The 23,213-nt window shown below is 58.6% G+C and overlaps 8 protein-coding genes across 8 annotated transcripts; 3 read left to right on the top strand and 5 right to left on the bottom strand.

Moving 5' to 3' along the window:
• Window positions 1-56: 56 nt before the first annotated feature.
• On the bottom strand, window positions 57-2,145 carry B0I36DRAFT_237902 (major facilitator superfamily domain-containing protein; the record flags this gene model as incomplete). The annotated part of the gene is made up of 2 exons (XM_046149561.1): window positions 57-731; window positions 811-2,145. The coding sequence occupies 2 exons, from the start codon at window positions 2,143-2,145 to the stop codon at window positions 57-59; spliced, it is 2,010 nt and encodes a 669-aa protein (XP_046017454.1).
• Window positions 2,146-4,438: 2,293 nt separating this feature from the next.
• On the top strand, window positions 4,439-6,431 carry B0I36DRAFT_237739 (uncharacterized protein; the record flags this gene model as incomplete). Its single annotated transcript, XM_046149555.1, has 2 exons — window positions 4,439-5,916; window positions 6,011-6,431. 2 exons carry the CDS (start codon window positions 4,439-4,441, stop codon window positions 6,429-6,431), a joined length of 1,899 nt encoding a protein of 632 aa, XP_046017453.1.
• A 369-nt stretch (window positions 6,432-6,800) lies between these two features.
• B0I36DRAFT_316028 (ferric-chelate reductase) lies at window positions 6,801-9,260 on the bottom strand. Its single transcript, XM_046152953.1, has one exon. The coding sequence runs from the start codon at window positions 9,004-9,006 to the stop codon at window positions 6,967-6,969; it is 2,040 nt and encodes a 679-aa protein (XP_046017452.1). The 5' UTR covers window positions 9,007-9,260; the 3' UTR covers window positions 6,801-6,966.
• A 769-nt stretch (window positions 9,261-10,029) lies between these two features.
• Window positions 10,030-10,883, top strand: B0I36DRAFT_359908 (uncharacterized protein; the record flags this gene model as incomplete). The annotated part of the gene is made up of 2 exons (XM_046158209.1): window positions 10,030-10,449; window positions 10,590-10,883. 2 exons carry the CDS (start codon window positions 10,030-10,032, stop codon window positions 10,881-10,883), a joined length of 714 nt encoding a protein of 237 aa, XP_046017451.1.
• A 426-nt stretch (window positions 10,884-11,309) lies between these two features.
• Window positions 11,310-13,385, bottom strand: B0I36DRAFT_346317 (putative Xaa-Pro aminopeptidase; the record flags this gene model as incomplete). Its single annotated transcript, XM_046156447.1, has 4 exons — window positions 11,310-11,418; window positions 11,485-11,591; window positions 11,869-12,249; window positions 12,513-13,385. 4 exons carry the CDS (start codon window positions 13,383-13,385, stop codon window positions 11,310-11,312), a joined length of 1,470 nt encoding a protein of 489 aa, XP_046017450.1.
• A 1,123-nt stretch (window positions 13,386-14,508) lies between these two features.
• On the bottom strand, window positions 14,509-16,609 carry B0I36DRAFT_346316 (cyclin-domain-containing protein; the record flags this gene model as incomplete). The annotated part of the gene is made up of 4 exons (XM_046156446.1): window positions 14,509-15,549; window positions 15,689-16,039; window positions 16,273-16,280; window positions 16,450-16,609. The coding sequence occupies 4 exons, from the start codon at window positions 16,607-16,609 to the stop codon at window positions 14,509-14,511; spliced, it is 1,560 nt and encodes a 519-aa protein (XP_046017449.1).
• A 2,451-nt stretch (window positions 16,610-19,060) lies between these two features.
• Window positions 19,061-19,565, top strand: B0I36DRAFT_316022 (uncharacterized protein). The gene has a single exon (XM_046152952.1). The coding sequence runs from the start codon at window positions 19,303-19,305 to the stop codon at window positions 19,543-19,545; it is 243 nt and encodes an 80-aa protein (XP_046017448.1). The 5' UTR covers window positions 19,061-19,302; the 3' UTR covers window positions 19,546-19,565.
• Window positions 19,566-20,322: 757 nt separating this feature from the next.
• On the bottom strand, window positions 20,323-22,752 carry B0I36DRAFT_236018 (putative phosphatase regulatory subunit-domain-containing protein; the record flags this gene model as incomplete). Its single annotated transcript, XM_046149438.1, has 2 exons — window positions 20,323-20,748; window positions 20,824-22,752. 2 exons carry the CDS (start codon window positions 22,750-22,752, stop codon window positions 20,323-20,325), a joined length of 2,355 nt encoding a protein of 784 aa, XP_046017447.1.
• Between the last annotated feature and the right edge of the window lie 461 nt (window positions 22,753-23,213).

Genomic DNA, 23,213 nt, shown 5'->3' with positions numbered 1-23,213 from the left:
ATGCCCCAAGGCAGACTCAACTTGACGGCTCCTTCGCCAGCTTTACTTCCTCTTTCTCAAGGCTGCCTTGTCGGCACGGAGGCGATTGGATCCAGGTGATACGGCACGACATGGTCCTCATCATCGTCACCGTGCGGCCCGTCCTCGGCACCAGACGAAGCATTGGCATAGCTGCTCCGCCGGCTGACGTCCCGAGAGTGCCGCCTGCTCGCAGCCTGGAACGACGAGTGCCGCGACGTGGCGCCCGAGTGCATGCCAGGACGCCGGGGATGCTTTTGCGGCTGTTGCTGTTGCTGCCCTGCACGCCCAGTAGTGGTGGGAGGTGTAGTAGTGGCGGGACCTTTCTCGACATCCCCTGCGGCGGGCGCGGCCGCGAGCGCCGCGCTGTTGCGCCTCCGTGCGTTCCCGGACACGCTGACCCTGCGGCCCTCGTGCTCTGCGTTGCCGGCCGCGAGGGACTGCGCGAAGGGGGACTTCTTGCGCAGCTCGGGACCCTTCCAGTAGATGACGTACACGGCGATGACGAGCACAAAGGCGATGCAGAACAGGATGGTCGACGCGTACTGCAGGTTCATGCCCTTTTCGGCGCCAATCTTGGTGTAGAAGGGCGTCGCCGGAACCGTGAGGATACCCGCCAGCACATCGCGCGCCCAGCCGTTACCTCCAGTCGCCGAGGCAGAGTAGACGGTGTACGCAGCGATCATGTAGTCTATCGTTGCGAGGTAGATTGCCTGTCCCAGCCGAGGTTAGTCGTGTATTGCCTTTTTGGAATATGCGAGCGGACAATAGGAGAGGAGAGGAGAAGCTTACAAAGTTGGCAACGCCGATGAGGGCGGCGCCAATCATCGAGGCGATCCACGGAATTGGGGGACCCGTGCTGGTCCAGGCAAAGATGATCAAGCCGAGAGGCAAACACGGCGCAAGATACAGAAGAAGCTTCAGGCGGGACTCGTATTGCGCGTACTCGTCGTCGGGGTTCGCCATGCGGCGCTTCTTGTTGCGCTCAAACGACGGGATGAACGCCAGCCAGCCGATCACGTAGCCCACGCCGATTGGGATGAAACTCAGACCGACCTGGTACGCATTGAAGTCCCAGCGGTCGCCATAGACAAGGACAAACGACTGGATGCACATGAAGATCAGGGCATCTGAGAAACCGGACAGTAGCGAGAGGACAAGCACGATGGGTTCGGTGAGGAACATGCGGAACGGCCGCAGCCAGGTGTACATGAGCTCTTTGAAGCTGAAACGCTCGCGGAAGGGCACGATCTCATCCGGGCCATAGACGTTGGGGTCTTGGCCGGACTTTCTGCGCTTCTTGGCGATGCGGTCGAGCATGATGGTCGTGCGCGTCTCGGGGACCGTGAGCAAGTGCAAGAGCTGCACAGCGCCGCCGAAGATGAGCTGGATCCAGATGGTCCAGCGCCAGTCGAGGAACTGCTCGACAAAGCCGCCGACAATAGGCCCCAGGATGGAGCCGCCCACAGACGAGAAGACAATGTAGGCCACGGCGTAGTGCTGGTTGTCGCTGTCGTACAAGTCGGCGACCATGCCCAAGGTCACACTGCCTCCGGCCGTGCTGAGACCACCCAGGAATCTGCCAGCGAGAAGGCAGCCAAAGTTGGGCGCCAGGGCGACGGGAAGTGTGAAGATGTTGACGAGAAACAAGGAGGCCTGGAGGATGGGTTTGCGGCCGAACTCCTCGGACCACGGGGCCCAGAGCTCGCAGCCAAAACCGTAAGCGACGAGGAATATGGCGGCTCCGGCGCGGGCGGCCTGCTCGCTGACATTGAACTCCTTGGAGATGCCACCGATGCCGTTGGAGTAGAGCGAGGTGTTGAAGTTCATGGAGGTCTGGACAAGGAAGATGATGGTGAGGATGTACCACTTCTTCCACGAGGGGAAGGCGAAGCCGAGCTCGTCCTCGCACTCCTCCTCGGTGATCTCGCGCTTGCCCTGGAGGCCAGCCTGTTTCTCCTTGTTGTGCTCGCGGGCACCGACGGTCTGGTTGACGGTCGGGCCGATGGCTGTGTGGCCGCCAAAAGTGGTGTCGGAGTCGAGGTCCGACTGGTGGTCGGCAGTGGCCCGGCCAGGGGAGCCAGGCCTCCGCTCCCGGTGCTGGGAATGGGCCGTGTTGTCGGTCATACTGGGTCGTCTAAGCCGTGATGTGTTGCATGTGTCGTGCCAAGGATGTACCACACGGGGCGGGATGAGGGAGCCACGACGCGGTAGACGGGCGTGTAGGGACGTCTGGTCCTCACTGGTGCGACAGAGGAGAGCACGAACACGTTGTTAGAGGGGAAGAGAGAGAGAGACAAAAAAGAAAGGGTCTACCGGATGGGTGATATAATCGAGACACAGGACTACCGTCATCCAAGGACGGCCCGGGGCAGACAGGTCTGGTCTGGGGTATGACCGCGTGCTGCCTACCTGGGGCTAGGTTGTGGGGAGAGGTGCAGAGACTGCACCGACGACATGCCAGATTGCATCATAGGCGGGAACCGGTACACCAGGAGGAGTCGAGATGCTGCAGCACGGCAGGGGCCTTTGACAAGTCTCGGGGTCGCTTAGAGGCCGCCTTGGGGGGGACCAACCCTTTCCCAGCGGATGCTGACATGGCGCTACCACGGGGTCCACCACATGCGAATGGTGCGGAATGGGGATCGGTGGATGACCGTCTGCTCGCGTGGGAAGCGAGGGCGAAGCACAGAAGGGCGTTGGCGAGTCCCGAGGTCTGGTATCGCGATCGAGGGCGTCTGACATGGAAGGAAGGCCCGAAGAGCGGGAGCGACAGGCGCGGAGCGGGCCCACTCCCATGACGCTGCTGCCAGTGGATCACGGATGAGCCAACCTCGACCCTCAACTCGAGGGCATGGAGATCCCATTATGGAATTGTGCCCCGTTCACGCACAAAGGGGTCTGTCTGTCCGAGGCACGTGGCAAGAGCAAAGGCCAGACGGGAGATTCCATTGCGATCAACAGGGACAGCCGCGCTCCTCCAGCTGTGCTTTGTCTTGTGTGCTGGAGGGGCAGATGGACATCGACGGGCCGATGACGATGGCTATCTCGAGATAGGCAGCAGACGCAGTGATATCATACCATGGCATGGCATGGCGCACACGGCCGAGTTGCACTCAATGAGGATGCGGCTCTTTTGTCGCGCAGGGTGGTCCGACAGGGGCGGCCTGCCGCTGGTCTGGCCTGGCGGTCGATCCCCAAAAGCTCCGCCCGTGCGCTAGTTACGGCTCGCGTGCGCGAGATTGTTGGCTCCAAAGGTGAGCAATGACGACATGGCAGCTAGCGGTCAGACGGCCGGCCTTGACTTCCCAAGGGTTTATCAAGTGTCCATACGAGCAGCGGCAAACACAGGTTCTTCCACCGACCAAAGGTATATCTGTCTACGTGAGGGGTCGTACTTGTGTGTGATTGGAGTCTGGCCTGGCCGGGCCTGTCCTTGGAGCTTGAGTTGTTCAAGCCCTATCGCCAAGGCGGGCACGACAAGTCGCAGGTGGGAGGGGGAAAGGAACCCTTGGCTGTCTTTTCAATTAAGCATCGCCAAGTGTCGTCATCATGGCCCGGGCCCTGGCTTGGCGAGCCAGCGCCCTTAGTCATCAGCTGCGCCAACCAAGCAAGCGCCCACTACTGCCTGGATGATTCGGCCGCCGTGCAGAACGACGGTGTCCAGAAACCCGGGCCGGGTTCGCCCAAGACGGAGTGTAGCACCTGGGCTGGACAGCTCTCACACCACTTTTCCTACTCTAGCCCATTCGCGCTCGCCGCCCAAGCGCACCACGGTGCAGAAAAGCAGCACTGGAACAGACACACTTGCTACCGCCGATCTGAGTCAATGGCTCCGTGACTGCAGGAGAGCAGTCCCGCCGCGCGTGGTGCAGTACTTCTGCGATATCGGGTCGCCCTGTTGCTCACCTTGCAGTGGGCTGTGACGCGCCCAGCACGCGAATGAGTCAGCGAGGCGCTGCACGCTGTGCACCCAAGGAGCACAAAAAAAAAAGTTCGAGTCTCAATCGACGGAAGGGGGTGAGCGTTTGCTATGCGCGCCGCTTCCGCCATGTACGGCACGACAGCCTCTTGCCTATTATTGTCTTGCTCTTCTTCTTCTTCTGCCGCTTCTTCGTCACGTTTCTGCAACTATACCCGCTCTCGTCTCTCGCGTTCTGCGCTGTCCTCTCTCCTCTGTACAACACCCTCCTCCACCCGCAACCTCTGCGCCTCCGGCCGGGTCACCGCGCTGCAGTCACCCCGCCATCGGCGCTCCTCGAGCCCGCTGCTGCCCTCCGCGCCGCCGCACCTGCCCCACCACGCCGCAAAACTCATAGCCAGCTTTTGCTGCTCCTCGACGACCACGGCCACAACCCCAACCCCACGATCCCTTCCCGCGACGATATCCTCGACCTTGACGTCGGCACCATCGCGCACCATGGCGACCCAGAGCATCGTCGACCAGCTCGAGCAGCTCAAGCTCCAGCCCTACCCCAACTGCTACCCCCACGTCAACCCCTTCGACATCTACCGTTCCCACATCACGACCCTCCTCCAGCCCATCACCGGCGTCGACGCCTCCATCATCTACAATGCCCTCCAATGGACCGCAACCCTCGACAAGGGCGATCTCGTCCTCGCCGTCCCTGCTCTCCGCGTCAAGGGTAAGAAGCCCGACCAGTTCGCCCAGGAGATTGTCGCCCAGTGGCCCGGCTCAGACCTCATCGAGACACCCACGGCCTTTGGCCCCTTTATGCAGTTCTTCTTCAAGACGGGGCCTCTGACCAAGACCCTCATCCCCATGGCCCGCACCCTCGGCCCCGACTTTGGCAAGAACAGTGCCAACGGCCTCCGCGACCCCTCCGACCCCTCCAAGAGCAAGAAGCGCATCGTCGTCGAGTTCTCCTCCCCCAACATTGCCAAGCCTTTCCACGCCGGCCACCTCCGCAGCACAATCATTGGTGGCTTCCTCGCCAAGCTGTACGATGGCGCCGGCTGGGACGTCAAGCGCATCAACTACCTCGGCGACTGGGGCAAGCAGTACGGCCTGCTCGCCCTCGGCTTCGAAAAGTACGGCAACAACGAGGACCTCGAGAAGGACCCCATCAACCACCTGTTCATGGTCTACGTCAAGATCAACCAGGACGTCGCCGCCGAGAAGGAGCAGGCCGAGGCCCTCACCAAGGAGGGCAAGACAGAGGAGGCCCAGAAGATCAAGGACACCGGCCTGGATGAGCAAGCTCGCAAGTACTTCAAGGCCATGACGGAGCAGGAGCCCAAGGCCATCGAGCAGTGGCGCAAGTTCCGCGCCCTCAGCATCCAGCGCTACAAGGAGACATACGCCCGGCTGAACATTGAGTTTGACGAGTACTCGGGAGAGTCGCAGGTGTCCGAGGAGGCCATGGCCGCGACGGCCGCCAAGCTCGTCGAGATGGGTGTCGCGGAGGAGTCCGAGGGCGCCCTGATTGTCGACTTCTCAAAACACATCCCCGGCAAGCCGGGCAAGTCTCTCGAGAAGCCCATCATCCGGAAAAAGGACGGCACCGCCCTGTACCTGACCCGCGACATCAGCGAGCTGCTGCACCGTGCCGAGAAGTACCAGTTTGACGAGATGATCTACGTCATTGCGTCGCAGCAGGACCTGCACGTCAAGCAGTTCTTCAAGATTGTCGAGCTCATGGGCCACAAGGAGCTCGCGGCCAAGTGCAAGCACATCAACTTTGGTCTCGTCCTGGGCATGAGCACCCGCAAGGGCACAGTCAAGTTCCTGGACGACATCCTGCGGGACGTCGGCGACTTCATGCACGACGTGATGCGCAAGAACGAGGACAAGTACAAGCAGGTCGAGAACCCGGAGAAGGTTGCCGACATTGTGGGCATCAGCAGTGTAATGGTGCAGGACCAGAGCGGCAAGCGGTAAGTGACACCTCATTTGATTGATTGATCTCTGGACGTTGTCAAGCATCTTGCACCTTTCTTTTTTTACTGACATCTTCAACCCTTGCTATAGTATCAACAACTACAAGTTCGACATGGAGACAATGACCTCGTTCGAGGGCGACACGGGCCCTTACCTGCAGTACGCGCACGCCCGCCTGTGCTCGATCACGCGCAAGGTGAACCTGAGCAGCGAGGAGCTCGCGGCCGCGGACCTGTCGATCCTGACCGAGAGCCACGCGACGCAGCTGGTGCGCACGCTGGCGCAGTGGCCCGACGTGGTGCAGAACACGCTCAAGACGCTCGAGCCCACGACCATCCTCACGTACCTGTTCAAGATGACGCACTCGCTCTCCTCGAGCTACGACCACCTCAAGATTGTCGGCTCCGAGCCCGAGGTCATGAAGGCCCGCATGGCGCTGTACGACTCGGCCCGCATCGTGCTGAGCAACGGCATGCGCCTGCTGGGCCTGACCCCCGTGGAGCGGATGTAGAGAGGTTGGGTATATGTGTGTTGACACTGCCGTGACGGGATGACAAGACAAGACAGGAGAAGAGAAGATGCCAAACAAATAAAAAAGAGAGAAAACTGTTGATGGCATATAGACGATATCCCCAGAATCAAAAATAGTAAAAAGTTGTCAAGTACTTCGTGTGATCTCCTGCCCCGATGTGAAGTAAGAGACTGTCAAGATGTGATGAATGACGTCTCGAGACTCGTCCAAAACGGGGCTCATTCTGCCAACACGTGCCGAAGTCACTGCTTTCCCCCATTCCGCCGGCCAGAGTTTGGTAGATCCATAAGGAGACTCACGATGGGCAAAGGATCAGACTACTCACGACAAGTAGCAGCAGGGTGGGTATATGTGAATAGGAGTATTTGCATTTGCATTGGGTATATATCTACATCCGTCTATGGAAAATAACGCCAAACTTTCCCCTATAAGTCTCACTTTGTCGCTGCACAAGCAAGGTGGGAAAGAATAAAAAGAAACCATGTAACAATCCAGGTTCAAAACCTACTTCACTTTAAAAGCAGTACTCCTCGACATGCAAAAAGATGCCCTGCGCGCCTGTGCCTTTATGCACGGCCCTCTCGTCGCTCAGCGCGGCCACACAGTTGCGCGTCGCCGCCACGAGGGACTGCCCGCCGCAGACGGCCACGCTGGTCTCCCCGCCCGTGGCCTCGACCGCGGTCCGGATGAAGACCTGGATGTCTGGCCGGGCAGCAGAGGTGGTGATCTGGACAATATCATCGTCGTTGTTGTTGTTGTGATCATTGTCATACTTGTTGCTGCCGGGCTTAGTTGTGTGGCAGCACGGCGCTGCCTCTGTGGGCTGCTCGGCCGTAACTGTAACCTCGATGTCCTTGTGCGGGTTCGCGCCGCTCTTCCTAAGGCTATCGCGGCTGTTGTTGCTGGCGGTCCGGAGTGCCGGGGTTATCTCGTCCGACTCGGACGACGAGGATGAATCGTTGCGTGAGTGCTTGCAGCATGATGGCGGGCCTGCCTTCTTCTCATCGAGATAAGCAGTCGTTTGTACTTTTGTAGGCAATGCCGTGATGGTTCCCAGCTGGTCCTTGCCGGTCACAGCGACGTGCACATTGAGCTCAATGCCCACGACACGGGCCTGGTCGACGGCTTCCCGCAGTCGCTCAATATAGAAGCCCAGCTCCTCTCCTTGCCGCGCTGCGAGAAGGAAGTCAACCCGTTTCGTGCAGGCCGTGCCCTGCGATTCGGCTGCCCTCAGCACATTTTCCAGGATAGGAAGGGTGAAAGAAGCTCCGGTCGAGGCCGAGATGAGGACCAAAGTCTCGTAGACATCCCACCTCGGCGGGTTGCCAAACGGCCCTATCACGAACGCGGTGAGCGTCCCGCGCTCGCCAGAGTCCGCCATCTTGCGGGCATGCCGATGCAGCTTCTTTGAGAAGCCTGAGTGTGACCGGATCACCAGCTGGATGCTGTTGCAGATACAAGTCTTGGGCATGCGGTGAGGACAGGCGATGGTATATGGGTGGATGTCAACGAGGCCGATCCGGGGAAGCCACAGCCAGAGATGCTGGCCGGGGCGCCACTTGAAGTGGACATCTTTGATGGTCACGACTGTCGTGGCGTCCCCGACTACAGCCAGCTGGACTTGATGGCCCCAACGCTGGCCGCCGCTGCAGCGAGAGCGGACCGGGTTGAGCTTGGTGTTCTGCCAGACGAGCATACAGCCACGGACGAGCCTGTCGAGGCACAGCAGGGCGACCGCGAACCAGACATTGTACTGGGCGTTCTGAGGCAGGTGGACGTATAACAGCCAGAGAAACAGCACAGCACCAATGATGTGCTGAATGACAAATACTTCGTAGGCCATGGACCGGAACGGCTTGAGAGAGGTGACGAAGAACCAAAGGAGGATGGCCCAGGCGCCGATGCCGTAGACGACCATGGGCATGGACTCGAGCTGCCACTCGACTATGTCGGCAATGACCCACTGCTGGTAGAAATGCCAGCCGTGGACGGTGGCGGTGACAAAGAGAGTGCGGGCGACCCAGCGGTGCAGCCAGTTGAGGCGCTCGTAGCTTGTTCCCGAGATGAGGCCTACGAGGTTGGTTTTGAGGGCAAGCATGTACAGTAAGGGCACCTGCATTACCGACGTCCAGGCGTTGCGATAGCCGATACGCTCCCAGAATAGCACGTCCTTGAAGATGGCATCGGCGGTCATCATGTAGATGATGACGGCCCAGTAGGCGAGCAGAAGTAGGATGCGGCCCATGGGCGGCGGCGAGAGCCACTGCAGCCCTCTCGTGGGGATGTAGAGCTGTGGGTAGCTGGCCTCGCGGGCGACAGCCGTCAGAGTTGCCCAAGCCTGCATCCAGGAGTTCTGAGGCTGAGTCGGATAAGCGACGGATCGCGCGCGCAGTGTCTTTAGTCTGAGCCTGTTCTGGATGTGGTCCACGCCGCGGATGACGAGGCAGAGTCCGAGCACGCCGGCGACCAGATACCAGAAGGCGGCGGCAAGCCCCATGTTTGTGGCGGACCACGAGTTGGAGGACATGCCGTGCATGTCGTGCCTGCGCTCCATGGTGGCGGTGTTGTTGTGATGCTCTCTGGCGAATTGTGGCGAGGATGAAGCAGATGGTGGAAGCAGTCAGTCGGTCGAGTCGAATGCAGCAGCCGGTGCTGGCGGTTAGGAAGGCTGAGGACTCAGACGTGAGAATCCATCGGGTCAAGAAGGATGCGCGCCGGTAGTACCTGGTGTTGCTGGTCTGGGGTGACGGTCTGGAGGTTGCAAGTCTGAGGCCCAGGAGATGGTTCCGCGTCGCATCTCGAGGCAGTTGCGCAGGTTCTTGAGACGACACCATCTACAATGCACCTTCCGTGCTGAGTCGATGCGGGCGCACCTGCAAGTACCCAGGTATCTTGCTCACGGGCTGGGCCTGCCGGACGCCACAACTTGCTCAAATGGCCTCAAACGGGCAATGGGGGCCGCAGCTGGCCACTCACAGCACCGCCCTCGGCAGGGCCCCGCCCCCGCGACAAGCACCCCTTCCCCTAGAGCCACACTGGGACTAGCGTCCTGCCGCTCGTCCAGGGTCCCAAAGGCCAAGCTTCCTCGCGGGGGGGAAACACCCGGATGGCTGACGACTGTTCTGCTCTACCCTGGCCTCAGGTTGCGATATGGGGCAAACCTTGGGAGAAACAAGGGGTTTCTGTTCACACTTTGGCAGATTTGGGATGGAGACCGTTCCCGAGGTCGGCTCCAACTAGCAGAGTGAGCACGTTTTGTGCCGCAGGGCCCGCCAGCGTGGTTCACCTGCGTCTCACCTCGGTCTCCTGGCGTCGCCTGTGGCTGCCCAGGTGCTGATTCCTCCTTGACCGGTCTGCGGGTGGCTTGCAGGTCGCGCCTTCTTATAAGCCGCGGCCTTTCCGCTCCCAGAAATCCCATCGGAGCCCGTTTTACCAGCGCGTCACTTTTTTTCTTTTTCACTCTCCCAATCGCAATTGACTCTCGAACCTACTCATCTTCGTCCCAATTACCTCAACCTTACAGCCACCACAGCTCCCAAAAGCGCACAACCACACACCCACTCCCCAGTCAAACAAGATGGCGCCCTCCCTCCTCTCCGCCGCTGCCGCGGCCCTGCTCCTCGCCAGCCAAGCCGCCGCCCACTTCACCGTCCAGTACCCGCCCACCATCCAGCCCTTCAGCGACGACGGCGAGGACCAGGCCCCCTGTGGCGGCTACACGCCCGACCTGGCCTCAGCGTCCACCGTCACCGAGTTCCACGTCGGCGGCGACTCGATCGCCACAAAGTCGTCCCACTCGCAGCAGAACTGGCTCTACCGCATCACCACCGACAACTCGGCCTCCAGCAGCGCGAACTGGACCCAGATCGGCGCCATCACCACCCAGAGCGGCGCGGGCGCCTACTGCCAGTCCAAGATCACCGTTCCCGACGCGTGGGTCGGCAAGACGGCCATCCTTAGCATTGTCGGCAGCGCCCCCGATGGGCTGCTGTACCAGGTATGTACACAGCGCCCTTCCAATCGTTATTATTCGCTTTGTCCTATCCGAAAGCCTCGCGCTGTTTGGAGGCACAGTTGATGCCCGTATCTATACTCATCCTGGCCAAAATCCACTAACCCGTGCCCGTCTGGTAATAGTGCTCCGCTGTAAAGTTCGTCGCCGGCACCGCCCCCTCGACCCCAAGCCAGTGCACGACCGCCAACGGCGTCGAGTCATTTGGCGCGTCAGACCCGGCCCTGTCCGCGCTCGTCAGCAACGGTGGCGGCAGCTCCTCGTCCCCCACGCCGTCTGGGACGCCCTCCTCGTCCACGCCGGCAAGCTCGTCCGGCACGCCCAGGCCGTCTACCACGCCCAACGCTGCCGCCCCCGCGGCTGCTGCTGCCGGGGTTGTCGGCGCGGTCGTGTTTGGTGTTGCGGCCATGTTGGTCTAATTGGTAGTTGGACCCTCGGGGGGGACCTTTTAAGGAAAGTTTGTTTTTGCTGTGCTCGGCAAAGGATAGTGAGATAAACATTTGCATTTACATCGCGAGAGCCAAGGGTAGAAAAGGAAGGAGAATTTAGCGATGTTTTATAGCGTACGAATACCAAGGGTTATCATCTGTGCATCTCCTGCTTTCATCCCAAGCATGATATAATTCTCAAAAACCGCCGACGAGCAGAAGAGAGTAAGCCCCAGCTGATCCTTGTGAACTGAGGCTGGTATAAGTAACTCCCGAGCCATTCCTCATCTTGGATTCCCAAATTCAGTTTCCCCGTGTAGAAAGCTGTCTGATCGAACAGCGGAAGCCTTTCCGTGCGTCCGAAACAGTAGCGCTAACAAAGCCACCCGTGTAGAGCGAGAGGGAAGCATCACCTACTTAGGCGGCACTACCGCCCTGGATGATCTTCTCCATCTCGGCGGCGTCCTTGACGGCATCGGTCAAGTTGACCGACCCGTCTTCCGTGATGAGGATGTTGTCCTCGATCCTGAAACGGAATCAATTAGTCAATTAAACCAAGCAGCAAGGAGAGGGGAAAGGTTAAAAAACGTACCGCACGCCACCGACATCCCAGTACTGATCCAGCACGGCCTCGTCGATGAACCGCGCGTGCTTGGGATCCGCGAGGAAGGGGCGGATGATGAATTCGCAGAAGTAGATCTGTTATGAGTTGGAAACCGCAATTGTTAGCTTGTGATTGTGCAAGGTCTTTTTCTTTCTTTCTTTTCTCTTCTCTTTTGTTTTTGGCCCTGGCCCTGGCGGCCGTGTCTTTCCACACATGTACCTTTCCCCCCGCAACTCCAGTCCAGGAAAAGGGCTGGGGGCTATTGCGGATGGGACTCGCCGCTGCCGCTGCCCAAGGCCATCAAAAAGGAGTAGAAAAAAACGAGCACAGTGAAGCAAAGGGAACAGAAGCACAAAGAACAACAAAACTTACACCAGGCTCCACAGTAACCACACTGCCCGCCGGCAAGTCCCTCCTCACCCGCAGGTACCGGAACAGCGGGTCCTTGTCCGCGTAGTTCGGGTGGCCGCCCGTGTCGTGCGTGTCCATGCCGAGGTAGTGTCCCAGGCCGTGCGGGAGGAACGCCGCGCTGGTGCGGGCCTCGAGGATCTCGTCGACCGTCCCCGCCCCTTTCTTGAAGATGCCCAGCTCGAGCAGGCCCTCGATGGCGATGCGATGCGCGAGCAGGTGCACCGAGTCCCAGGACACGCCGGCCTTGAGCATCGCGATGGTGTCGAGCTGCATCTTGAGCACAATGTCGTAGATTGCGCGGGCGCGCGGGGAGAACTTTCCAGAGATGGGGAAGGTGCGTGTCTGTTGGGACGTGTAAGCAAGTAAGTAAGTACGTGTTAAACCTGGGTCTGTTCGGGGATAGAGAGTCGGGAGTTTCTTTGCTCAGGGCATGTTTGAGCACTTTTGGTTGATATGCTGTAGCTCAATTACAAGAAATGAAGCCAGAAAGCTCGCATCATCATTGGCATGAGAGCAGCGCAATAATGATACTTGCGCAGCAGCAACGACCACGAAAAGTAACAGGAGGAAACAGGCAAACGAGACTGGCAAAGGAAAAAACCTACAATATCAGAAGCATAGCAGTCCCACTCGGCACCCGCATCCACGAGCAGCAGCTCCTTGCCGCCCAGGGGCTTGTTGTTGTGTACATAGTGCAGGGTGGCCGCGTCGCGCCCGCTGGCCACGATGCACGGGTACGCCTGCTCCTTTGCGCCGCGGGACACGCACTCGCCCAGGAAGACGCCCTGCAGCTCGTACTCGTTCTGTGCGCCCTTTGTGCGTTGCATGACGGCGCGGTGCGCGGCGCCCGAGACCCGGTTCGCCTTGACGATCAGGGCGACCTCGTACTCGTCCTTGACCACGCGGCACTCGTCGATGGCATCGCCCAGCACCGACAGGTTCTTGGTGCCGAACTCGAGAAAGGTGACGCGGTCGGCGACGCGGTCGGCAATGGCGAACAGCGTGGCGGTGGGGTTCGCCGCGCCGAGCCGGGCGAGGGTCGGGTTGAGCTCCGTGTTGGGCAGGACCTCGTCCACGTCGTACTTGGCGAGTGCCTGCTCGGGGGACAGCGGGAGCCCGGCCCAGACGACGTGCTCCGGGTCCACGGGGGGGATGAACAGTATCGACTTGTCGGTGGCCATGTCGTAGATGACGGCGCCGTCGGCAAGGTCGGCCGCGCCGGTGAGGTACATGAAGGCGCGGCGCTGGCGGAAGGGCACGGGCTCGTCGCAGTCCTCGAGGAGCCCGTCGGCGCGGCCCTCGACGTAGATGATGCCCGCACCGGCGCCTGCTGCCGTGCCAGGCGAGGAGAAGGCGTCGGCGTGGTTGGCCCGGATGTACTCGGCCACGCGCCGGGCGTGCGCCTTGGCGGGGTACTTTGAGCCGCCGAGGACGGCGTCGGCGTCAATGTCGACCTGCTGGACCTTGGGAGCAGCCATGGTGTGGTTTGTGAGTGCGGAAGCTGTCATGCAGAAAGCACGTGAGCTGCCAGGCCGCAAGAGAAAGGCGCCAGCGGAATAAACGGAGGAAGCGGCAGCCGGGGGAGCAGAGCGCAGCCTCAGGCGGTGCGGGGCAGGTCATGTAAGCGATGCGGGGCCTGCCGGAGAAGCGTGTGTTGCTGCAAGCCTGCTGGCTGTGGTGCTTGACAAGGACGGGCGTACGGGTAACAGGGGACCGGGGCCTAGAAGGCGCAATGGAAGAGCCTGTCGCGCAGCAGCAGCAGCAAATGGTAGCATTGGCTGTGTGGTGCAGGCTGGGCAGAGGCAGCTGGTCCGGTGAGGCCGGGCCCGGTCGTGGTGCGGAGGAGGATAATGCGACACACACACGGCTGGCAACGGCGTTGAAAAGCTGGCCGAGCGCGGGAGTGGGCAGGAGCCGGACAATACCGCCGTGACTGGCCGGCATGGGCCCTGGACAAAGTGTGTGGGCATCCTGCCAAGCTTGGAGGATGTTGCGGGGCCACCACGCTTCATGGTCCTTTCATGTCACGAGATGAGGACTAACATAAGTCAGATACAGTGTGTGTGTCTGTGTGGTTCAACTGCTGGTGGCAACGGCCAAGAACACGCGGAGCGCTCTGATTTCGCCATTAATAATTACAGATGCAACGTACTATGCACAGACCCGCCAACCTGCTTGCTAAATCGTGTTCCTGGTCAAACAAGTGAAGCCAACGCGCAACCTGCGTCGTGGGATAGAGCCTCGAGAAAGCAAAACGCCCAGAACGCCTCGCGTTATCCAAAATGGTTCCCTGTTGTCTTAGAAAGAAAAATGCACACAGCTAAGACCATTCCCTTCGCTGTCGGGACGAGAAGTGAGGAGAAGTGAAACAAAGAAGATGAGTGTGGCGTTTGTGTTGCTCGCTTTGAGTGTGCAACCTGGAACAGCGAGTCGGCTTGCTCTGCAAGCGTGCCATGCTACGCTCTCCACAGTACTGTGGCGTTCCTCCGCGTGAATACCCATGTACTTCTCTCAGCCGCGCCCCTCTCTGGCACGTTGTCACGAGCGTCCTTGATGATTACCTGTGTCCCGTGAATGACCGCCACCATAAAGTGTACTGCATCACCCAGCCACAGACTCGGCCGTGATCTTCCGCCGATGCGTCAGCTTGATTGCAGACAATGGCCCCTGCAGCCCGCCGACGCCGCCACCCGACGACGGCTTATTGTCCTTGAGCGACTCCCAGTGCTTGCGGAGCACCTCTTCCGTCACCATGAGTTCGAAGCCGGCGAGGAAGCAGAAGTTGATCTCTAGCCGCCCCAGCTCGACCTCGCTCACGCCACCGACCCGCGAGAACTTGGCGTGCGGGTAGCTCAGGTCCTCGAGCGCCTTCATCGCCACCCGCAGACCCGCCAGCAGCAGGCGGTGGCAGTTGCGGCCGGTGACTGCGATCGCGCGTTCCTCCACCGCCAGCCGGAAGATGTAGTATGACGTGGCCAGGTAGACAGCTGTCGACATGGGGCAGTAGTGGTGTATCCGTGCCAGGTAGTCGGAGACGCTGATGGGCGGGGGCTTCTTGCTGTAGAACTTGCGCGTAATGGCACTGTGCTGCAAATTGAGTGGCTGCGAGTTGGCGCCTATCACTATGTACGGCTCGATGGAATCTGTCGACGGCGGAGGAGTCGGCGAGGCTCGCAAGTGGACTCCATCGATGGGCGGTGCCGGCTGCGTGGCCTGGTCGAAGAAGCCGCCCGTGCTGCGCGTCCTGTCGTCCGCCTTGGCCTCTTCGGCCACCCGTGAAAGGTCCTGGTTGGAATGAGACCGCACAATGGCAGCCTTTTCTCTGGCCATGCCGCTCATGTGTGGCACGGGGGGGCTTGACAGCGGCGGCGTAGGGGGGATGTCGCCGGTGACATTGACGAGAGCCTCGACAGCAGCGCTGAGCAGACGAAGAGCAGCGAGGGGCGTGACGTGGAAGAGGTCCTCGGGCAAGGTCGTCGGGGTGCGGAAGTGCAGCGGCGGCGGCGTGCGGGCCTGGGACTCGAGCTTTGGGTCTGCCGAGGGATTGGGCTTTGGCGGCGGCGTCTTGGGGGTGACGGTGTTTGTGTGGGCGTCGGCGGGCTCAGCATGGTGCTGAGCGTCGCCCTCTTGACTCATGACTGGCTATAGGTCTGACGTGCCGAGGCAGTTTCTGCTTGACTTGTTGCAGCGTCGAAGATTGAATGGGGGAGGCCGAAAATACTGGAGCGATAGGGATATCGTCGTGATGTTGCTTATCGGACGGGAGGGTTGTTTTGCTGACCTGGGGGGCCTGGCCACGGCTGTATCCACCCACAGAGTCGGCGCTGTGGGGAAGGCGAATGCTGGGAGAGACGAGGATTGGAATCCAGGGAGTCTGAAGGATTCTTGTCGGTGCGGTCTTGTTCGCGGAATGCCTGTGGTGGAAAGGAGAGGCGACGGCAGAGACGCAGGCTGGTGGGAGAGACTGTGAGGGCGCGCAGGTCAGGCAGGCGTATAGTCTAAGGATCATGCGACCAGGAAAATGGGCGATGGTTGGGCCGAGGCGGGCCCTGGCGAGGCGGCAGCTCGAGGTGGGGGCAGCGGCAATTGGAGAAGGGCGGGCGTGCCGTCTACGTCTGGGTGGGCTGCGCGGCTATCATGGTGTGCAGCGTTGGGGTTGGACGTCAAGTCGCTCGCACAGGCGGCAGAGGACGAAATGGTGCCGATGCTGAATGATCGAGGGTGAGAGGAGACAAAGAGGAGATGAAGAGAAGAGAGTCAGAGAAGATGGGGAGGACATGAGACTGAATGGCCCCTCACGCGGCAAAGGCCTCGCTCGCATCGACATGTGCCAGCCGCAGAACCCTACGTGCCGCAAGTAAGTACCTTAAGTACTACACATGCAAGTACACAGGCTGGGCTGGGCTGTCGGCCCGCCGGCGTGGGCGCGCAGCGGGGAAATGGAAGCCCCAGGGAAGCTGCGACCCGCCCGCTTCCCAGGCCCGCCGTGGCTGCCTCTTTTGTGGGACACACAGACGTCTGAACGGACAACGACCGACTTACACGCAGGGCATCGGCCCATGCATGTTTCTCTCCAGGAAGCATCTCCATCGCCTCGCGTGCCTGCTGCGAGGGACTGTCTTCGTTGGGCATCTTGCATTTCCAATAAACACTGCAGCAGCACCAGCAACACCAGCACCATCTTCCGCCTCTGTCGCCACATTCCTTGTCTGCCTGCATGGACAGGGTGGTCGCAGCCCGGGGTCGCTTCCGTCGCCTCCGCCTCCAATCGTCTGCTCCGAATCGCAATGTCCGCCACCGGCCCGGGCTGGACCCTCAATCTGTCTGTCAGTTTGTTCCCAGGCAAAAATCACAAAAGCCATGCATGCTGTACTGCCCTGCTTGACACTCGCTCAATATCAAGCAGCATTGCCATTGGCTGTCTCAGACCACGCCCATGCTGCTCATATTCGCAAATTCCTCAGCGGCAATCGGACTGATAAGCACTCTACAAAGGCCCTGATGCGGAAGGAGCCGTGTCTCTGGAGCTCCCAGCCGTGTCTCAGCACGTCATTCCATGTGTTCGTGGAAACACTATTGTCAACCGCTCGCGCGGTGGTCCTACTGGCGCATTGTCGACACATCGGTTCCCTAGACCGCTCTGTTACGCAAGTACTCCTTGACCTCGGTTCTACCAGCGTGCGGTCAATGGAACTTGTGCGATTAATCGCTCAGGTTGCACGCGCCAGACCACACCGGCGGTAGAGCTTTTGTCTCAACCTTCCACGCGATGGAGGGCTGCGTCAAGACGAGTGACACGTCTCGGTCCCGGTCTGCCTTTTTTGGCGTGAATCCACAGCTATCTCGAGTCCGCGTTGTAACTTGTGGCTGCTAATCACCAATCTCGAGGGCAATGATAATTCGGTCGCATCGCTCTGCTCAGTCCTGTACACATACAGGCCAAGTTTGCAAAATTGACGGGAACGCGAACAAGTGAAGAACATGAAAGCGCAGGGATTCAATATGTTTTCTCGTGGTTGCCGCGATTGCATCACCAACGCGCGCGAACCATGCTTCACTTCCGGCCATCATTTGCGAGGAGCAGCTTCGACTTCGGGAGCTTGACCGCTCCAGACAAAAACTCCCTTCTCCGAACAGTTCAGTCACATTGCACTGTTGCTCTTGCTAGAGCTACAGCCATCCTCGGATGGAAACAGAAAGGCGCTTCCCCCTTCGAAAGACTGCTTAGACATAGTCAAACGACTGCCAATCGGCACCCAAGTCTACCTTCTCGCGCTCATTGCCCTGTTGATACTTTGTTCGTCTTTATTCAAGTATGCTTGTCCTAGGGCGCCCCAACGCCGAGGTCTCTGCAAGTCAGCTCCTCCGCTATGGATACTACTTGACCTTGGACAACTAAACTTGGCATGGCTGCTGTAAGTAGGGGCCACGAAATGCCAACGGAGGTCCAACAACTCAGCTCAAGCACATCACGTTGTATTCAGATCCCGCAGGATATGGCAAGTCATCCAGGCGAGATCCAAGGCCAGGCGGTTCAGCAGCTCGGACACCCCCCCCCCCAGACCAGACTACCGTGCCAGCCACTCCAACGAGTACTACGAGAACACAAAAAGAAAGGGGGAAATAAAAGGATTGTTCCCCGAGGATTTCTAAGCATCCACTACCACACAACATCAAGTCAGTCCCCAAGACACCACACTTAATCAGCCTGCCAACCTTGTAAGCCCTACTTCACAAAGCCTCGTGTGAGGGCCGACACGCGATCAAGCCAGTCTACCGAGATATAACGCCCTCGCAGTCCAAGTAGTCACCGGCCGGTACGAAGATATCTCGACTACGAAGCTCGTGTTCGAGGAAGCTTCCTTCCCCACTTAGCGACCGATAGGCCCGCTGCTGCGCACCATGACATAACGATGGGTTCCTCTCAGAACAAGAATCCACGGGGGCTGACATCTGGGAACACATTCAGCCAGGAGATAGATTACCCCAAAGCAGATGAAGGATCGGACGGCCCTTCTCGTGCGGACTCAGAATCTTGTACTTGCTCAGCCGCTCCCTTGGGAAGCATCCCATTTGTCTGCCCTCAAGTCGAGCGTTGCAAAAGTAATACAAAGCGCCTCTCTCTTTTCTCCGGATTTTAAACCACTGTTGCAAGGGACCACTCTTGACAACAAAGAAAGTAGAACAAGCATATCGATTTGTCCCGAGACGTTTGTACTGCCGTAGTCAGGGTAAGAAAGTGGTCGCGAGTAAGCAAACAGCCACAGGCAGCAGCCAGAGCAACTTGACACTGAAGAAAATGCAACCGTGTATTGAAAGCACGTGGCTAGATGCATGAAAAGTTGTCCGGAGAAGCGTGCGGTACATGTATCAGCCGCAGCGTCTAAAGGTCTTCTCGTCATTCATCTGGAACCTGGCAGCGGGTGGGAAAAGCGAAAAGGGTGGGCTTCGTCCCGAGTTCTTCCTTCTCACATGGGAAAACGTGGGCGGTCCAGCAAACACATGTATGTCATGCCGTCAGGAGGCGAGATTCTTCCGGGCCGCGGCATATGCGAGTCTTTTCGACGACCTTTTAGCTCCTCGCCGAAAAGAAACGGATGCACAACGGAAACACGTCTCACGAAGATTGTCCAACGCGCCCTCGGTCTTTAGCCATATATAAAGTGTCTTCCATCCTGTCCTATCCCTCTGCCGCTTCTGTCAGCTTCAGGGTCCCCTAGTGACCCCCCGTCCATGCTAGAAGACTAAAAGTCATCCCCTCCAGCAGCAACTTGGCTCCGTACCAAAGCAAGGTGCAGAGAGCAAACGGCACACCAGAAGGAAATATTTTGAAACCCCCAAAAAGCGCGGGACACAAACAGAAATCGTCGCTGGAAGCCCATTACGGGGCAGGGGATGATATTCCCAGACCTCAGGCCCGAGCACTCGCCTCTCACCCCCAAGTCCTTTTCCGTCCTTCTGTTACTGTTGTGTAACAAGGTGCAAACGATTGTCGACAACACTAGGCTGAGAAGAACAAAACACGAAAACAGCCACCGATACCATCCGATGCCTCCTCCAGCTTTGCCGAGCAGCCGTCGGTCGTCAAAAAATCAAACACCTCATCTAGATCGTCGCTTTGGCTCCGGCCAAGGATAGGCAAGGATGCTGCCCCAAAGATCCGTCCGTGCTCAGCGTCTCTTGTTGATCGAATGCGTCGACATTTTCACAAAAGCAATCAAAGTCCTCACCCAACTCATCGAAATTCGTCATTTGACAAAGCTTGTTTTGAACTATAGAATGCTATCTCATGCCGCTCTTTTGGTTCTGCTTCTCTACTTTGTCTTACACCACACAACGCTCTAGCACGACTCCTTGTAGCTCGCCGAGTCCAAACCGATGTACCGCAACACTTCCTGTTGTTGATCAATTTCGGTACGGTCCAATCGATGTTGTGCCATTGCCTTTTGCTGATGCCTCGCCCGCCTTGTGAAATCAAATTATGCATTATACAGCCCGAAAAAAACATCGGTAAACTCCTAGGTCCGGTCATACGTGACCGGATCGTGCCATGATGAGTGGTATTGGTGTTGTCTGAAAAGTGAGACTCTGTTGGTTCTCACGAGCCCGATGCTGCGAGGTTGAAAAAATGCCACGAACGCCGTACAGTCCGCTTTTCGTGTATGCGGAAGGTATCATGGTCCACCCGAAGGAATTCCAAATCCGAAACGCCAAGGCCAAAATACAAGAGCGATGACCGCTGTAAGCAAATAGAGCAAAAGGTTTGCTGACTTTTGTGTCACGCAGGAGCAGAACTACCATTTCTCATGGTAAAGCCTCAGAGACCTGCGAAAGACTGGTTGAGTAGTTGGTCGACACTGTGTCTGACCAGATTGTTCTCCTCTGATACCGCCCCACTGAATCGCGTCAGTCGAGTCAACCCCGAATTGCTGGAGAACTGTGCGCGTCCGCAGTGAACGGAAACCGCACATTGATTGTTGGATTCTGGAACGGTGGTGCGGTACCGTTCATCTCCGCTGGATAGCTCGTCACGGCTCCTGGAAGTCCAGCCTTCGGAGTCGTGGAAGACGCGGGGCTCATCGATGGAGAGTTGAACGGCGAATCCGCAGGTGAAGCGCCAATCGCAACCATGTGAGCATTCTGGAAGTACGGGTTCAAGTTGTGGCGGAGGGTGTGGTGCACCGCACCTCGGTGAACTGCGCCAGACATGTCGGGGCTGCCGTTCGAGCTCGACACAGTGCTATTGGTTGAATGCGTGAGCGCGTCATCTGCCCCATCGAAGCGGCCGCCCTTCAAGGTCCCGTCCAGAATCTGGGGGCTTGCTTGCTTCGAGCCGTTGAACTAAATTTCATAAAAACGCATCAGTCACTGGCCGAGCGGGAAGCCTGGGGTGGTGGTGTGGTGTGGCGAACGTACGAAGCAGTATTTGTTGAGGATCTCCTCATACGATGATGAGGCGATGCTGGCAGCAGCGGGAGAGTCGGAGCCCGAGACCATGGTGACTGGACTAGCTACCAAGGGTGCCGTAGAGACCAACGGCTTGGGCTCAACGAAGTCCTTTACGACTGGTGCAGTCGGAGCCTTGACCTCAAATGAAGCAGTCTTCTTATGGCTCTTCATGTAGAGATGGCCGTCATTGCGAGTATCCTTGTGGGACTTGATAGCCGCAGTCAGTGAAGCTCCAAAGTCGTACCGGTGGCCAAATGCCTGACCGCTCGGTGTAGACAGGCGACCCGACAGATTGTCGCTGGGCAGCGTCGAAGCAGACTTGGACGTCTTGAGACGAAGGGGTTGTGACTCTCCGAGAAACTCATGAATTGGCTGGTCATAGTTGACCTGGCTGTCAAAGTCGTCCAGAGCGCCGACGGGCATAGACTTGGGGCGCGGCGCCGCAGATGCGTTGCTGCGTCGGTTGCTGCGAGGCAACGAGTTGGCAGGCCTAGCTGATGCTCCTTGGAAGTTGCGCTTGCCATTTTGCGGGAGAGCCTTCTTCCGGAAGTCAACTTGGAAGTTGACATTATTGTTGTTATCCCAGTGTTCTTGCCCGTTCACAATGTAACGGACACAGAAGTAGAGTGTCTTGGACTCAAGGTTGGCCATGTCGGACAGCTTGATAGCAAACTGGAAACGGTCATAGCCACTCTCGGTCTCCCGCGGGCGAATCTCGTGACTATACTCAGCCGCAACTTCTGACGTGGTCTTCCAGTAGTCGAAGGTGAACCGGCAATGCACCGTCTTCTGGAACGCCAGATTTGCAACAATAATAGAACCAAGGAGCGACTTCTGATCTGGAGACATCCATACACGCTCAAGACGAACAGGCATGACCTTACGTATCGGAGTCTCGGCAGGGAAGTTGTTGACGAGGAGCTCCCATTCTGATGGAGGAGTGCGGGTGGATGAGGCGTCACGGAAGGGATACTCGGTGTCGCTTTCGTAATTGTCATTGGGGGATGAGCCAGCGCTGACGGCAAGCGGACGGTCGACTTGAAGGAAGTGGCGGACGTGTTCAAGATGCGAATCGAAATGAACAGCCTTCGAGTATGTTGGAGTACCAGGCATGCTAGAAGGGCGGCGGAGCGACGCAGGTCGCAAGGCAGGGCGGACTAGCTCACCAGACTTCTTGCGCACCATTGCGGGCTTCTGAAGGGGTTCGTCCTGCTCTGAATTGTCTTCGGACAAAGAGACAGCCGACTCGTCCGGCTTCGCAATGACAATATGGGGCTCCGTTATGGACCGCGTGTGTGAGATTCTGCGAGGGTTTGTGTCAAGGCTAGGCAGCACGGTTGTCGGGCCGTTCTTGGACCCGTGAATGAGTTCTCGAGCCTGCGAAGGGAGGACAAGAAGATCACCAGGAAGCGCCCGGGTTGGTGAACCCTCCCTGTGCTGAGGTATCGCGCTGATGGCATCCTGTAGTTCCTTGAGGTTCTCAATCTGCCTGCCACGTAGTTCCACCTCGGTGTGACCTTCATCTTCACTAGACGATTCCGGAGGGGAGATGAGGGCCCCTGGCGGCATAGTTCGCGCATCAGCAACCGGCGCCGGAGATTGTCTGATGGGAGAAGTGTGAGCGACTAGCATACCCTTCAGATCATCCGACGTTCCTGGAGGGGTGATCTCCTGGGTCACGGCGGTCGTGGCGGTGGCGGGTCCTTGGCTCGGCTGCTGAAACGAAGGCGTACGTCTGTGCCGCGCGATGTATGAAGCCGACCGTGGCAGCGCCGGCCGCGAGGCGCTGGCATCTACACCCGCGGGCATTTGCACGATGGAGGATCGGCGGCTGGCATTGGGACTGGATGGTGCCGAGGAAGACGGCGACCGGTGGGATGGCGGCGTGTAAGGCATGCCCAGAGTCCGAGAGGGCCGCTTGAAAGAAGGGGCCGGAGGGTGGACGTGGATGAGATGACCGTCTGACGACAGCAGGTGTGTGAAGCTGCTGGGTCGAGGTGTAGAGGCTCGAGGGTGAGGCCAGCAAATCAACCGCTTCCAGTAGCTCACCCAAAAGTCGGCTCCAGGACTAGGAGGATCAACACTGGCAGCAGGAGCGACAGTGTCGAAAAGGCCTGGGAGAAAGGTGTAGTACGTCAGCATTGTCTGAAGTGGCGCAGCTTTCCATGATATATATGGATGAGTGTAGCAAAGGTAATTGTTGCCTTGCCGCAGATGGCTCAAACGTCACTGACTCGGAACCGTGCAACCAAGATTCGTCCCCAGTCTCGCCCGGCTCCGAATGCTGAAAAGGGAAATGATGCAGTACCGGGGAAACTTTGGGCATTTATAATATAGGATGCATTGGGAAGTGCGTG

The sequence above is a fragment of the Microdochium trichocladiopsis genome (genome assembly GCF_020744255.1).
Source record: "Microdochium trichocladiopsis strain MPI-CAGE-CH-0230 chromosome Unknown B0I36scaffold_2, whole genome shotgun sequence".
NCBI lineage: Eukaryota > Fungi > Ascomycota > Sordariomycetes > Xylariales > Microdochiaceae > Microdochium > Microdochium trichocladiopsis.
The sequence above is the reverse complement of the archived record's forward strand: the minus strand, read 5'-3'. Positions and strand labels throughout refer to the sequence as shown.

Coding starts and splice junctions, on each gene's coding strand:
- B0I36DRAFT_316028 (XM_046152953.1), bottom strand. CDS start 9,006: ATGGAGCGCAGGCACGACATGCACGGCATGTCCTCCAACTCGTGGTCC.
- B0I36DRAFT_316022 (XM_046152952.1), top strand. CDS start 19,303: ATGATATTCCCAGACCTCAGGCCCGAGCACTCGCCTCTCACCCCCAAG.